This window comes from Delphinus delphis, chromosome 5, assembly GCF_949987515.2.
Source record: "Delphinus delphis chromosome 5, mDelDel1.2, whole genome shotgun sequence".
Taxonomy (NCBI): Eukaryota; Metazoa; Chordata; class Mammalia; order Artiodactyla; family Delphinidae; genus Delphinus; species Delphinus delphis.
The window spans coordinates 54360798-54377045 of NC_082687.1; the positions used below are offsets into that span (position 1 = coordinate 54360798).

Below are 16248 nucleotides of genomic sequence, written 5' to 3' on the forward strand. Positions count from 1 at the left end.
CTTACTGTACCTATATCTCTGTGTCACCCACTACTGCCAGGTGAAAATATCTTGAGTATAAACTCAACAAGCAGGTTCTTTGCCAAGCAAGCCCAACTAAAGATCTGAAGAGAATGCATATGACCTAGTTGATTACACTTTTAATAAAATCTAATAATTTAAAATTAGATGTTAAGTAGATATTAAAAATAAGAGAAAAGATCTTTTGAAGAAAGATGATCAAAAATAAATTAGGAGTTTGGGATTAAAATACATACACTGCTATATATAAAATAGATAACCAACAAGGACCTACTGTGTAACACAGGGAACTCTACTCAATATCTTGTAATAACCTATAATGGAAGAGAAGGTAAAAAAAGAATGTATTTATTTGTATAACTGAATCACTTTGCTGTACACCTGAAACTAAGACAACACTGTAAATCAACTATATTTCAATAAAAATTAAAAAAATAAAGGTGACTTAAAATAAAATAATAAAATCTATAAATATTTTTAATATTCACTGCTTAACTCCATCTAATTCTGATGTCTCCTCAGTCCAATTAGACCTCATTGAAATTTTGCTATCGAAGAGAAGGTTTGGTTGTAGGTTGTAGGCCTGTTCAGAGCTTCTCTTTGCCTGATTCTGCTGTGTCCTTGCTGGTCAAGGTAGCCTTTAGAGTAACAGTTGGCAAACTTTTTCTATAAAGGATCAGTTAGTGAATTTTTTTTAGCTTTGTGGGCCATAGGTCTTTGTGACACCTACTCAGCTCTGCCTTTGTAGTGTAAAAGCAGCCATGGACAATGTGTAAATGAATGGGCATGGCTGTGTTCTAATAAAACTTTATTTACAAGAACAGTCAGTGGGCCATAGTTTGACAACCTGCTTTAGAGTTTAATTTGCCTGGAACTCATGAGTATCTCCCTGTTTTAGTCGCTCTTGGCTAGAAATTTAGATGTGTCCATCAGGAAGATGATTGATTCCTTTGAATATGGAACAGGAGAGTAGCCTTATGGTGATGTTCATCCAGTTAGGAAAGCTAACATCATCATTATACAAAAACACACTTTTTTGGTATTCACCAAGGGTAAGGGGATCTCTTATGTCAGGGTTTTCCTTTCAGAACGCTCATTACCCTGCTCTTCATTTTCAGGTTCTTAAATTAGTTTAAAAAGTTTAGCTATTATAATTTTCTACTTTTAACTAGAATGTCTGTATTTGTATTATTTACCTTTTAGGTCTTTAACAATTGGTTTATCCTTGGGTTGCCAGAATTAGCAAATAAAAATATAGGATGCTCAGTTAAATTTGAATTTTAGATAAACAATGAAAAATTTTTTAATTATAAGTTTCATGCAATATTGGGGAACCCATAAAAATCTGTTGTTTTCTGAAAATAAAATGTAACTGGACATTCTGTATTTTATATGTCAACCCTAGGTTATTCTCCACTCCAACATTTTCAAAACATATTCAGAAAATAACTTTTCATGTACCATCACAGGGGTTTCAGCACTGTTATTAAAGTTTGCTCTAAATGTGCTTTCATCTACTTTTCATGTATTTTGCTGAAGTATTTCTTTCCATAATAATTTAAACTACCTACTGTATATAAAGCAAATTATACATGTTACTCCCTTTCAAGGAGCTTAACAACCACTTCCTATGTAGAGTTTATTCTGTTTCTTGTCTCCTAGTTTTCCTGACTACCCAACTAACCAACCAAATACTCTCTCATTTTACATGCACCAATGTGCTACAACTTCTATTTATCAACTCATCTACTCTTTTTGTGGTATTTTACTTTTTCTACCTAGACAATAATTTGTACCTCACACCTCCTGCATTTAGACAAAAGCAAGACATATATTATAAAACTTTTAATGTTTTAAATTTTTATCAAAGTAGTACATGTACATTATTTAAAAAATAAAATAGGGGCTTTCCTGGTGGCGCAGTGGTTGAGAGTCCGCCTGCTGATGCAGGGGACATGGGTTTGTGCCCTTGTCCGGGAAGATCCCACATGCTGTGGAGCGGCTGGGCCTGTGAGCCATGGCTGCTGAGCCTGCACGTCCGGAGCCTCTGCTCTGCAATGGGAGAGGCCACAAGAGTGAGAGGCCCGCGTACCGCAAAAAAAAAAAAACAACAAAAAAAAACCTCATAGGCTAATAAATTTAAAAAAATTTTTATTTTATATTGCAGTATAGTTGTTTAACAATGTTAGTTTCAGGTGTACAGCAAAGTGATTCAATTATACATATACATCTATCTATTCTTTTTCAAATTCTTTTCCCATTTAGGTTATGACAGAATATTGAACAGAGTTCTCTGTGCTGTACAGTAGGTCCTTGTTGGTTCTAGTAGGCAATATTTAATAATAGCAGCCATCTGCCCCATTCTCTCCTCTCCTGACTTCTACTACCTTGAGATAAACATGTTCATATCTTTTAAATTGACTATTCTGATAAATACCTCTGTTTATATTGCTATTCCTTATTTTTTCAGTTCAACTTTATATCTCTTCTTATTTTTTCAGTATTGTTATATCACATTATTTGATTATTCACAGGTGACTCAAGAAGTGTTCTATGATTACGTTTCTTTTCTTGCTAATTTTTTGCTTTTCTTGGAGTTAATGTTAATATCTAAGGTCTAATGGAGTTAATATCTAATGTTTTAGTTTGTTTCATTTACTATATATCTATTGCTAGTTAATCTCCACTCTATTTACAGAGACCTCTTTTAAATTTCTCTAAACATAGTAGATATTTTGCCAGCTTCTCATCTTGGACACATCTTTCCTGGGCCTCTATCCTCACATTTCAATTGGGAATACTTGACCTCTATGTCTGTTGCATTGATTCACCATGTGTGCTTCCATAACCATCAACCTGGAAATTCCTTGTGCTTTATGTGCTCTATTTCTTTTTTCTTGGGTCACTTTGGTTTATTCCAAAATTTTAGTTTGTTTAGATAGTGTATGAGATTCTTATGAGACAACTACATTGAGACATGTATTAAACAAAAGGAACTTAGAGAGAGGTCTGTTCTCTAGATAAATATTTGTAAATCATTAATACATAATCTTTGTAGATAGTAGAGGTAATAAATGTATATGTGATCACCCAGGATTAAGAAGAGTAGGGATTAAGAAGAGATTTCACACCGAGGATGAAACTAAATGTATACGGACAAGGACCTGGAGGTAGAAGAAGATTCTGTAAATTAGGCTGAGATAATCATGTAGGAATAGTAAGGGAAAATCAAGAAAGCATGGGGGCAACTGAAGCCAACATACAACCCAGTGTCACTCCTGGGCATATACCCAGAGAAAACCATAACTCAAAAAGACACATGCACCACAGTGTTCATTGCAGCACTATTTAAAACAACCAGGACATGGAAGCAACCTAAGTGTCCATCAACAGAGGAATGGATAAAGAAGATGTGGAATACTACTCAGTATATATATACAATGGAATACTACTTAGCCCTAAAAAAGAACAAAATAATGTCATTTGCAGCAACATGGATGGACTCAGAGATTGTTGTACTGAATGAAGTAAGTACACAGAAACACAAGTATCATATGACATCACTTATATGTGGAATCTAAAAAAAAAACTAGTACAAATGAACTTACTTACAAAACAGAAGTAGAGTCACAGATGTAGACAACAAACTTATGGTTACCAGGGGATAAGGGGGGGAGGGATAAATTGGGAGATTGGGATTGACATATACACACTACTATATAAAAAATAGACTACTAATAAGAGCCTTCTGTATAGCACAGGAAACTCTACTCAGTACTCTGTAATGGCCTCTATGGGAATAGAATCTAAAAAAGAGTGAATATATGTATATATATATAACTGATTCACTTTGCTGTAGAACAGAAACTAACACAACATTGTAAATCAACTATACTCCAATAAAAATTTTTAAAAGAAGAAGAAGAAAGTGCCCATCTATATAAAAATATGGTTATATGATGAGGTTTGTTGCATTTATTTAGCAGCATGTAAGTAATTGATGAAAGTATTTCAGGTACAAATAAGAGGGATAATTTTAGTGGTTGAGTAATTATAAAATTGGAAAGAATCATGGTCATAGTAAAATACTAATAAGAAGGAGTTAGAAAAGGAAGTGTTTGGAGACACAGGGAGGAGTGGAGACAATCAACAGAGTACAAGATAAAGAAAAGGATGACTTTTTTTAACATCTTTATTGGAGCATAATTGATTTACAATGGTGTGTTACTTTCTGCTGTATAACAAAGTGAATCAGCTCTATGTGTACATATATCCCCATACCGCCTCCCTCTTGTGTCTCCCTCCCACCCTCCCTATCCCACCCCTCTAGGTGGTCACACAGCACCAAGCTAATCTCCCTGTGTGATGCAGCTGCTTCCCACAAGCTATCTATTTTACATTTGGTAGTGTATATATGTCCATGTCACTCTCTCACTTTGTCCCAGCTTACCCTTTGCACTCCCTGTGTCCTCAAGTCCATTCTGTACGTCTCTGTCTTTATTCCTATCCTGTCCCTAGGTTCTTCAGAACCCCCTTTTTTTTTTTTTAGATTCCATATATATGTGTTAGCATATGGTATTTGTTTCTCTCTTTCTGACTTACTTCACTCTGTATGACAGTCTCTAGGTCCATTCACCTCACTACAAATAACTCAATTTCATTTCTCTTTATGGCGGAGTGATACTCCATTGTATATATGTGCCACATCTTCTGTATCCATTCATCTGTCGATGGACACTTAGGTTGCTTCCATGTCCTGGTTGTAGTAAATTGAGATGCAATGTACATCGTGGTACGTGACTCTTTTTGAATTATGGTTTTCTCAGGGTATATGCCCAGTAGGGGATTGCTGGGTCGTATGGTAGTTCTAATTTAGTATTTTAAGGAAGCTCCATGCTGTTCTCCTTAGTGGCTGTATCAATTTACATTCCCACCAACAATGCAAAAGTGTTCCCTTTTCTCCACACCCTCTCCAGGATTTATTGATTGTAGATTTGTTGATGATGGCCATTCTGACTGGTATGAGGTGATATCTCATTGTAGCTTTGATTTGCATTTCTCTAATGATTAGTGATGTTCAGCATTCTTTCATGTGTTTGTTGGCAGTCTGTATATCTTCTTTGGAGAAATGTCTATTTAGGTTTTCTGATCATTTTTGGACTGGGTTGTTTGTTTTAGCGATATTGAGCTGCATGAGCTGCTTGTAAATTTTGGAGATTAATCCTCGGTCAGTTGCTTCATTTGCAAATGCTTTCTCCCATTCAGAGGGTTGGTTTTTCGTATTGTTTATGGTTTCCTTTGCTGTGCAAAAGCTTTGAAGTTTCATTAGGTCCCATTTGTTTATTTTTGTTTTTATTTCCATTTCTCTAGGAGGTGGGTCAAAAAGGATCTTGCTTTGATGTACGTCATAGAGTGTTCTGTCTATGTTTTCCTCAAAGAGTTTTATAGTGTCTGGGCTTCCATTTAGGTCTTTAATCCATTTTCAGTTTACTTTTGTGTATGGTTTTAGGGAGTGTTCTAATTTCATTCTTTTACTTGTAGCTGTCCATTTTTCACAGCACCACTTATTGAAGAGGCTGTCTTTTCTCCATTGTATATTCTTGCTCCTTTATCAAAGATAAGATGACCATATGTGTGTGGGTTTTCCTCTGGGCTTTCTATCCTGCTCCATTGATCTATATTTCTGTTTTTGTGCCAGTACCATACTGTCTTGATTACTGTAGCTTTGTAGGATAGTCTGAAATCAGGGAACCTGAGTCCTCCAGCTCTGTTTTTCTTTCCCAAGAATGCTTTGGCTATTCAGGGCTTTTTTGTGTTTCCATACAAATTGTGAAATGTTTTGTTCTAGTTCTGTGAGAAATGCCATTGGTAGTTTGATAGGGATTGCATTGCATCTGTAGACTGCTTTGGGTAGTATAATCCTTTTCACAATGTTGATTCTTCCAATCCAAGAACATGGTATATCTCTCCATCTGTTTGTATCACATTTAATTTCTTTCATCAGTGTCTTATAGTTTTCTGCATACTGGTCTTCTGTCTCCTTAGGTAGGTTTATTCCTAGGTATTTTATTCTTTTTGTTGTAGTGGTAAATGGGAGTGTGTCCTTAAATTCGCTTTCAGATTTTTCATCATCAGTGTATAGGAATGCAAGAGATTTCTGTGCATCTAAACTGTATCCTGCTACTTTACAGAATTCATTGATTAACTCTAGTAGTTTTCTGGTAGTATCCTTAGGATTCTCTATGTATAGTATGTCATCTGCAAACAGTGACAGTTTAACTTCTTCTTTTCTGATTTGGATTCCTTTTATTTCTTTTTCTTCTCTGATTGTTGTGGCTAAAACTTCCAAAGCTATGTTGAATAATAGTGGTGAGAGTGGACAACCTTGTCTTTTTCCTGATCTTAGTGGAAATGCTTTCAGTTTTTCACCATTGAGGACAATGTTGGCTGTGGGTTTGTCATATATGGCCTTTATTATGTTGAGGTAGGTTCCCTGTATGCCTACTTTCTGGAGGGTTTTTATCATAAATGGGTGTTGAATTTTATTGAATGCTGTTTCTGCATCTATTGAGATGATCATATGGTTTTTCTCCTTCAGTTTGTGAATGTTTGATCACGTTGATTAATTTTCATATATTGAAGAATCCTTGCCTTCCTGGGATAAACCCCACTTGATCATGGTGTATGATCCTTTAAATGTGCTGTTGGATTCTGTTTGCTAATATTTTGTTGACGAATTTTGCATCTATGTTCATCAGTGATATTGGCCTGTAGTTTTCTTTCTTTGTGACATCTTTGGCTGGTTTTGGTATCAAGGTGATTGTGGCCTCATAGAATGAGTTTGGGAGTGTTCCTCCTTCTGCTATATTTGGAAGAGTTTGAGAAGGATATCTAAATGTTTGATAAAATTTGCCTGTGAAGCCATCTTGTCCTGGTCTTTTGTTTGTTGGAAGGTTTTTAATCAGTCTCAATTTCAGTGCTTGTAATTGGTCTGTTTATATTTTCTATTTCTTCCTGGTTCAGTCTTGGAAGGTTGTACTTTTCTAATAATTTGTCCATTTCTTCCAGGTTGTCCATTTTATTGGCAAATAGTTGCTTGTAGTAATCACTCATGATCCTTTGTATTTCTGCAGTGTCAGTTGTTACTTCTCCTTTTTCATTTCTAATTCTATTGATTTGAGTCTTCTCCCTTTCTTTCTTGATGAGTCTGGCTAATGGTTTATCAATTTTGTTTATCTTCTGAATGAACCATCTTCTAGTTTTATGGATCTTTGCTATCGTTTCCTTCATTTCTTTTTCATTTGTTTCTGATCTGACTTTTATGATTTCTTTCCTTCTGCTAACTTTGGGATTTTTTTGTTATTCTTTCTGTAATTGATTTACATGTAAGGTTAGGTTGTTTAGTTGAGTTGTTTCTTGTTTCTTGAGGTAGGATTATAGTGCTATAAACTTCCCTCTTAGAACTGCTTTTGCTGCATCCCATAGGTTTTGGGTCATCAGGTTTTCATTGTCATTTGTTTCTAGGTATTTTTTGATTTCCTCTTTGATTTTGTCAGCGATCTCTTGTTTTTTTAGTAGTGTATTGTTTGACTCCATGTGTTTGTATTTTTTTTACAGATTTTTTCATGTGATTGATATCTAATCTCATAACGTTGTTTTTGGAAAAGATACAATTTCAATTTTCTTAAATTTACCAAGGCTTGTTTTATGACCCAAGATATGATTTATCCTGGAGAATCTTCCATGAGCAGTTGAGAAGTAAGTGTATTCTGTTGTTTCTGGATGGAATATCCTATACATATCAATTAAGTCCACCTTGTTTCATGTATCATTTAAAGCTTGTGTTTCCTTATTTATTTTCATTTTGGATGATCTGTCCATTGGTGAAAGTAGGGTGTTAAAAGTCCCCTAATATTATTGTATTCCTGTCGATTTCCCCTTCTATAACTGTTAGCATTTGCCTTATGTATTGAGGTGCTCTATGTTGGGTGCATAAATATTTACAATTTTTATATCTTCTTCCTGGATTGATCCCTTGACCATCATGTAGTGTCCTTATTTGTCTCTTGTAATAGTCTTTATTTTGAAATCTACTTTGTCTGTTATGAGATTGCTACTTCAGCTTTCTTTTAATTTCCATTTGCATGGAATATCTTTATCCATCCCCTCACTTTCAGTCTGTATGTGTCCCTAGGTCTGAAGTGGGTCTCTTGTAGACAGTATATATATGGGTCTTGTTTTTGTATGCATTCAGCCAGTCTATTTTTGTTGTTGGAGAATTTAATCCATTTACATTTAAGGTAATTTTTGATACGTATGTTCCTATTTCCATTTTCTTAATTCTTTTGTGTTTGTTTTTGTAGGTCTTTTCCTTCTCCTGTGTTTCCTGCTTAAAGAAGTTTCTCTAGCATTTGTTGTAAAGGTGGTTTGGTGGTGCTGAATTCTCTTACCTCTTGCTTGTCTGTAAAGATTTTAATTTCTCTGTTGAATCTGAATGAGATCCTTCCTGGGTAGAGTAATCTTGGTTGAAGTTTTTTCCTTTTCATCACTTTAAATATGTCCTGCCATTCCCTTCTGGCTTGCGGAATTTCTGTGGAGAAATCAGCTGTTAACCTTATGGGAATTCCCTTGTAAGTTATTTTTTGTTTTTCCCTTGCTGCTTTTAATATTTTTTCTTTGTATTTAATTTTTGATAGTTTGATTAGTTTGTGTCTTGGTGTGTTTCTCCTTGGATTTATCCTTTACGGGACTCTCTGCACTTCCTGGACTTGATTAACTATTTCCTTTCCCATATTAGGGAATTTTTCAACTATAATCTCTTCAAATATTTTCTCAGTTCCTTTCTTTTTCTCTTCTTCTCTGGGACCCCTATAACCCTATAATTCTAATGTTTGTGCATTTAATGTTGTCCCCGAGGTCTCTGAGACTGTCCTCAAGTCTTTTGATTCTTTTTTCTTTGTACTGTTCTGGGGCATTTATTTCCACTACTTTATTTTCCAGGTCACATATCCATTCTTCTGCCTCAGTTATTCTGCTATTGATTCCTTCTAGAGAATTTTTAATTACAGTTATTGTGTTATCATTGTTTGTTTGCTCTTTAGTTCTTTTAGGTCCTTGTTAAACATTTCTTGTATTTTCTCCATTCTATTTCCAAGATTTTGGATCATCTTTACTATCATTACTCTGAATTCTTTTTCAGGTAGACTGCTTATTTCCTCTTCAATTGTTTGGTCTGGTGTGTTTTTATCTTGCTCCTTCATCTGCTGTGTATTTCTCTGTCTTCTCATTTTGCTTAACTTAGTCTGTTTGGGGTCTCCTTTTCGCAGGCTGGAGGTTCATAGTTCCTGTTGTTTTTGGAGTCTGCCCCAAGTGGGTTAGGTTGGTTCAGTGGCTTGTGTATGCTTCCTGGTGGAGGGGACTAGTGCCTGTGTTCTGGTGGATGAGGCTGGATCTTGTCTTTCTGGTGGGCAGGACTGTGTCTGGTGTTGTAATTTGGGGTGTCTGTGAACTTATTATGATTTCAGGCAGCCTCTCTGATAATGGGTGGGGTTGTGTTCTTGTCTTGCTAGTTGTTTGGTATGGGGTGTCCAGCACTGTAGTTTGTTGGTCGTTGAGTGGAGCTGGGTCTTAACATTGAGATGGAGATCTCTGGGAGAGCTTTTGCTGTTTGATGTTACATGGAGCTGGGAGGTCTCTGGTTGTCCAATGTCCTGAATTTGGCTCTCCCACCTAAGAGGCTCAGGCCTGACACCGGGCTGGAGCATCAAAACACTGTAAGCCACACAGCTAGGAAGAAAAGTGAGGGAAAAAAAAAGAAAGAAAAATAAAATAAAATAATGTAAATAAAGTTATTAAAATAAAAACTTTAAAAAATTAAAAATTAATTTAAATAAAAGAAAGAAAGAAGAGAGCAACCAAACCAATAAATAAATCTACCAATGATAACAAGTGGTAAAAACTATACAAAAAAACAAAAAAACAGAATGACAGACAGAACCCTAGGACAAATGGTAAAAGCAAAGCTATACAGACAAAATCACACAAAGAAGCATACACATACAGACTCAGAAAATGAGAAAAAGGAACAAAATATATATATATATATATATATATATATATATATATGGAAGAGAACAACTAAATCAATAAACCAATCTATGCATGATAATAAGCTCTAAATGCTAAAGTAAGATAAACATAAAACCAGAAAGCATATCCCATGTCTACAGTTTCTCCCAAGGTCCACTGCCTCAATTTTGGGATGATTCGTTCTCTATTCAGGTATTCCACAGATGCAGGGTACATCAAGTTGATTATAGAGATTAAATCTGCTGCTCCTGAGGCTGTTGGGAGAGATTTCCCTTTCTCTTCCTTGTTCGCACAGCTCCTGGGGTTCAGCTTTGGATTTCGCCCCGCCTCTGTGTGTAGGTCATCTGAGGCCATCTGTTCTTCGCCCAGACGGGATGGGGTTAAAGTAGCCGCTGATTAGGGTGCTCTGGCTCCCTCAGGCCAGGGGAAGGGAGGGGTATGGTATGGGGGCGAGCGTGCAGTGGTAGAGGGCAGCGTGATGTTGCAGCAATCTGAGGCGTGCCCTGTGTTCTCCTGGGGAAGTTGCCCCTGGATCACGGGGCCCTGGCAGTGGCAGGCTGCACAGGCTCCCAGGAGGGGAGGTGTGGATAGTTACCTGTGCTTGCACACATGCTTCTTGGTGGCTGCAGCAGCAGCCTTAATGTTTCATGCCCATCTCTGGTGTCCGCGCTGATAGCTGTGGCTCACACCCATCTCTGGAGCTTGTTTAGGCCGTGCTCTGAATCCCCTCTCCTTGTGCACCCCGAAACAATTATCTCTTGCCTCTTTGGCAGTTCCAGACTTTTCCCTGGACTCCCTCCTGGCTAGCTGTGGCACACTTGCCCCCTTTAGGCTGTGTTCATGCAGCCAACCCCAATCCTCTCCCTGGGATCTGAGCTCCGAAGCCTGAGCCTCAGCTCCCATCCCCCACCTGCCTCAGCGGGTGCGCAGACAAGCCTCTCAGGCTGGTGAGTGCTGGTCGGCACCAATCCTCTGTGCAGGAATCTTTCTTTGCCCTCTGCACCCCTGTTGCTGCGCTCTCCTTCATGGCTTTGATGCTTCCCCCTCCCCATCCCCCATCTCCACCAGTGAAGGGGCTTCCTAGTGTGTGGAAACATTTCCTCCTTCACAGCTCTCTCCCAGTGGTGCAGGTCCCGTCCCTATTCTTTTGTCTCTGTTTCTTCTTTTGCCCTACCCAGGTACATGGGGAGTTTCTTGCCTTTTGGGAAGTCTGAGATCTTCTGCCAGCATTCAGTAGGTGTTCTATAGGAGTTGTTCCACATGCAGATGTATTTTTTATGTATTTATGGGGAGAAAGGTGATCTCCATGTCTTACTCCTCTGCCATCTTGAATGTCCTCCCCAAAAAGGATGATTATTAATGCACGTAGCTTTGTAGGTCTTAAGGTTGGGAATTCAAAGGGGTTCCCCTCTTATCATTTTTATGATGAAAAACCATGAATGACTCAAGTTGAGATTTTGGGACAGAGGGGGACTTTTGTGAAAATGAGAGAGAGAATTGAGAAGCACTCTTAGTATTTCCAGGGAGTATAGGAGGATCCAGTTGGTCTCGGTGAGCACAAATTTATAGTTGGATCAGTCTAACTAGTTGTAGGTACTTATAAGGTAAAGAGGCAGAGAAGGCAGACATTTCTGATTATTCAAAGTAAGGTTTTGTTTGATGTAGGAAAGGATAGGAAAATGAAGAAAGGACTGAGAATAATTACCAAAGGGGCAAAATCATTAGGATTAGGATTACTAAGGATCAAAACAATGGGATCAATAGTAATTAGGATAAAAATAGATTAAAATAAGAAGGTCTGTATCCTGGGGGTCCTGATGAGGTTGGTATAGCAGGGCATGATTAAATGAATCAACTTGGAGGATAGGAGGCTGTTTTCAGAAAGTGAGATGAATGAATCCATTATTTCAGAGGAGAAACTGAGTCAGGTGATGAAAATATGCATGTATGCTTATGAAATATGGGGTGAAGTGGTGTTGAGATCACTGAAGTGAGATAGTGAAATAACTGATTTGATAGGTTGGTGAACTGATCATACAAATGAACATGAAAAGCATTCAGGTTGATTGTAGGCCCTGTAAGAGAAGATGAAGTTTAAGTGGTTGTATCACCAAATGTCATGCTCCTTAAATGATTAATGACCTATGAGGACAGGAGAGAAGAAGATAGACCTGGGATCCAGATTCTGAGGCATATATGAATGAATAAATAAACATGCTACTCATGAGAGCACTCAGTAAGGGATGTTACTATTCAGGAGTATATTAGTCAGAATAAGCTAGCATATGCTGCTGAAATAAACAGCATCTAGTTCCCAGGGGTTTACATAACAAATTTTTATTACATAAACGTCACTGTAGGGTGGAGAGACTCTCTAGGACAGCTTTCCTTTATGGGTTGGCTCAGTATTCCTGCATGTTTCATATTATGTCACCTGCATAGCAAGGTAAGTTTTCCACAAGTAAATGAAAATAGCATAGAAATTCACATACTGGCTTTTAAATACTTCTCCAAAGTGATGCAATGTCCCTTCCACTCACATTTCATTGGGCCATGAAAGTTAGATGGTCATACCTAACTTCAAGGGGGTAGCAAGACATATATATTCAGGAAAGCAAAGAAAATAAGAAATGTTCTCCATTATATAATTTGACATCCTTTATTGTAGATTAATTGACCATAGGTGTGTGGGTTTATTTCTGGGCTTTCTATTCTATTCCATTGAACCATATTTCTGTTTTTGTGCCAGTACCATAGTGTTTTGATTACTGTAGCTTTGTAGTATAGTCTGAAGTCAGGGAGCTGATTCTTCTGGCTGTTTTTCTTTCTCAAGATTGCTTTGGCTATTTGAGATCTTTTGTGTTCCCATACAAATTAAAAATTTTCTTTTGTTCTAGTTCATTGGTAATTTGATAGGGATTGTGTTGAATCTGTAGATTGCCTTGGGTAATATAGTCATTTTGACAATATTGATTCTTTGAATCCAAAACACATTATATCTTATAAGTGGTACCGGGAAAAATGGACAGCTACATGTAAAAGAATGAAATTAGCACTTTCGGAGTTTGAAGAGGTGAGTCTGGTCTCAAAATGGAGGTAAAACGGCCACCCGGCCGCCCCCAGCCCGACTCCAGCTGTCGCTGCCACCACCGGGGGGAGGAGGGCCATGATCCAAAGGAACCAGAACAGTTGAGAAAACTGTTTATTGGTGGTCTGAGCTTTGAAACTACAGATGATAGCTTAAGAGAATATTTTGAGAAATGGGGCACACTTACAGATTGTGTGGTGATGAGAGACCCCCAAACAAAACGTTCCAGGGGCTTTGGTTTTGTTACTTACGCTTGTGTTGAAGAGGTGGATGCAGCAATGTGTGCTCAACCACACAAGGTTGATGGGCATGTAGTGGAACCAAAGAGAGCTGTTTCTAGAGATGATTCTATAAAGCCTGGTGCCCATCTAACAGTGAAGAAAATTTTTGTTGGTGGTATTAAAGAAGATACAGAAGAATATAATTTGAGAGACTACTTTGAAAAGTATGGCAAGATTGAAACCATAGTTATGGAAGACAGGCATAGTGGAAAAAAGAGAGGATTTGCTTTTGTAACTTTTGATGATCATGATACAGTTGATAAAATTGTTATTCAGAAATACCACACTATTAATGGGCATAATTGTGAAGTGAAAAAGGCCCTTTCTAAACAAGAAATGCAATCCGCTGCATCACAAAGAGGTCGTGGAGGTGTATCTGGCAACTTTATGGGTCGTGGAAGAAACTTTGGAGGTGGTGGAGGTAACTTTGGCCGTGGTGGAAACTTTGGTGGAAGAGGAGGCTATGGTCGTGGAGGTGGTGGCAGCAGAGGTAGTTATGGAGGAGGTGATGGTGGATATAATGGATTTGGAGGCGATGGTGGTAACTATGGTGGTGGTCCTGGTTATAGTAGTAGAGGAGGCTATGGTCGTGGTGGACCAGGATATGGAAACCAAGGTGGTGGATATGGTGGCGGTGGTGGAGGATATGATGGTTACAATGAAAGAGGAAATTTTGGAGGTAACTGTGGTGGTGGTAGGAGCTATAATGATTTTGGAAATTATAGTGGACAACAGCAATCAAATTACGGACCCATGAAGGGGGGCAGTTTTGGTGGAAGAAGCTTGGCAAGTCCCTATGGTGGTGGTTATGGATCTGGTGGTGGAAATGGTGGATGTGGTAGCAGAAGGTTCTAAAAACTCAGAAGAAAAGGGCTACAGTTCTTAGCAGGAGAGAGAGTGAGGAGTTGTCAGGAAAGCTGCAGGTTACTTTGAGACAGTCGTCCCAAATGCATTAGAGGAACTGTAAAAATCTGCCACAGAAGGAACGATGATCCATAGTCAGAAAAGATACTGCAGCTTAAACAGGAAACCCTTCTTCTTCAGGACTGTCATAGCCACAGTTTGCAAAAAAGTGCAACTATTGATTAATGCAATGTAGTGTCAATTAGATGTACATTCCTGAGGTCGTTTATCTGTTATAGCTTTTTCTTTTTCTTTTCATTACATCAGGTATATTGCCCTGTTAATTGTGGTAGTGGTACCAGGAATAAAAAATTAAGGAAATTTTAACTTTTCAATATTTGTGTAGTTCAGTTTTTCTACATTTTAGTACAGAAACTTTAACAAAATGCAGTTTTGAAGGTGTTTCCTTGTGAGTTAACAAGTAAAGAAGATCATTGTTAATTACTATTTTGTATGAATTTTGCTAAAGTTAACTGTAAAGAAACACCTGCTGACTTGCAGTTTAAGGAGATCTATTCTCCCCATTTCCAAACCATGAAATGAATGGGCTCTGACATGTGGAGAGAATAGATATTTGTATGTTTGCAATGTGTGTTTTAGATAATAGAATTGGGTATTTAAATTAGCATATTTGCGAATTTAATAGCATTAAGATTTACTTCAAATGAAAAATCTCAAAATTCCTATTTGGTTTTTGTGCATTTTCTTTCAAAATGTAATCATATGATTTTAGTGTATTAGCTTTGCTGAGAGTCCTAGCTGTGTTTAGAACATCTCCATTCTACATTCACCTTGGTCACATGTGAACTGCTGCCATAGTTTTATTTGGGTGTAAAGAATGTCTCCTGCCCTCTGTTTAAATTCTGGAAAGGGATAGTGAATGTCTTCCATTTCCTCCTACCTTAAGAAACATTCGTAAAATCTTCAAAATACAGGACCACTAAGCCTGCTCTATCTGAGCAAATTAGTGGCTACCTTTTTTTTTTTCCCTTTTAAAGCACAAGAGGCCCATAAATCTTCAGTTATTTTCCTTGGTTTAATATATATTTTGCTGATACAAGCTCTCAGAGCAAGAGAATAAAAATCACACATTGTTGAACCGTTAACTGGCTGGCATGCTTTCCTGTTTGTACCCTCTGCATTTTACTGGATGAAACCAAGGATAGTCTAGATATAATCATCCCAAGTGATTACTGCAGTAGAAGTGTAGCACAGTTGCTTAGTACAAACAAGCTTTTCACTTCCTCAAGACCTGAATCCAAATTTGGATAGTCAGAGTTTGTAAAAATCCCAAAAAACACACTGTTATTTCCATGTGTATGCTTGAACCTAAATCATGTTGGTATGAGTTTACAATTTGTTTGGAAGACCCTGGTTGAGAAGAGTCTTAGATAACAAGGTCATGTATGTATGTTTATATATATATATATATATATATATATATATATATATATATATATATATATATATATATATATAAACCAATGTCTACTGTTTTGCGCCAGCTAGTGCTTAAAATTTAATTCGAGCCCTAAGTATGTGCCCTGCTGTTATTATTTCTTCAGTAGTTGAACATTAAATTTGAGATTCTTATTTTTGTTTTAAGAAGTACTAAGCAAAACAAGCAATAAAAGGGGGGATGGGGCATGCTAGTGTTTGAATATGCTCTCGTTGCTCTAATTCTGTGCCTCTGTGCATTAATATTTGGATGCATGCAATGCCAGCATGGAAATCGGTCTTCACAGACGCTGCAGTTTTCCAGAAAACACTCACAAACCAATAAATGTAACAGACAACATACCATTTGTTAATGGACATATGTGAATAAGCAGTGTAGAAAATAGGCTAGTTATTAGAAAATGGTTA

At 37.3% G+C, this 16248-nt stretch overlaps 1 protein-coding gene across 2 annotated transcripts; it reads left to right on the forward strand.

Moving 5' to 3' along the window:
• Positions 1 to 13200: 13200 nt before the first annotated feature.
• On the forward strand, positions 13201 to 14494 carry LOC132425433 (heterogeneous nuclear ribonucleoprotein A3-like). Of its 2 annotated transcripts, XM_060011733.1 has the most exons (2): positions 13201 to 14017; positions 14159 to 14494. In XM_060011733.1, the coding sequence occupies exons 1-2, from the start codon at positions 13201 to 13203 to the stop codon at positions 14332 to 14334; spliced, it is 993 nt and encodes a 330-aa protein (XP_059867716.1). In that variant the 3' UTR covers positions 14335 to 14494. The 2 variants fall into 2 exon arrangements, with proteins under 2 accessions (XP_059867716.1, XP_059867715.1); XM_060011732.1 differs by having other exon boundaries at positions 13201 to 14494.
• The last annotated feature ends 1754 nt before the right edge of the window (positions 14495 to 16248 follow it).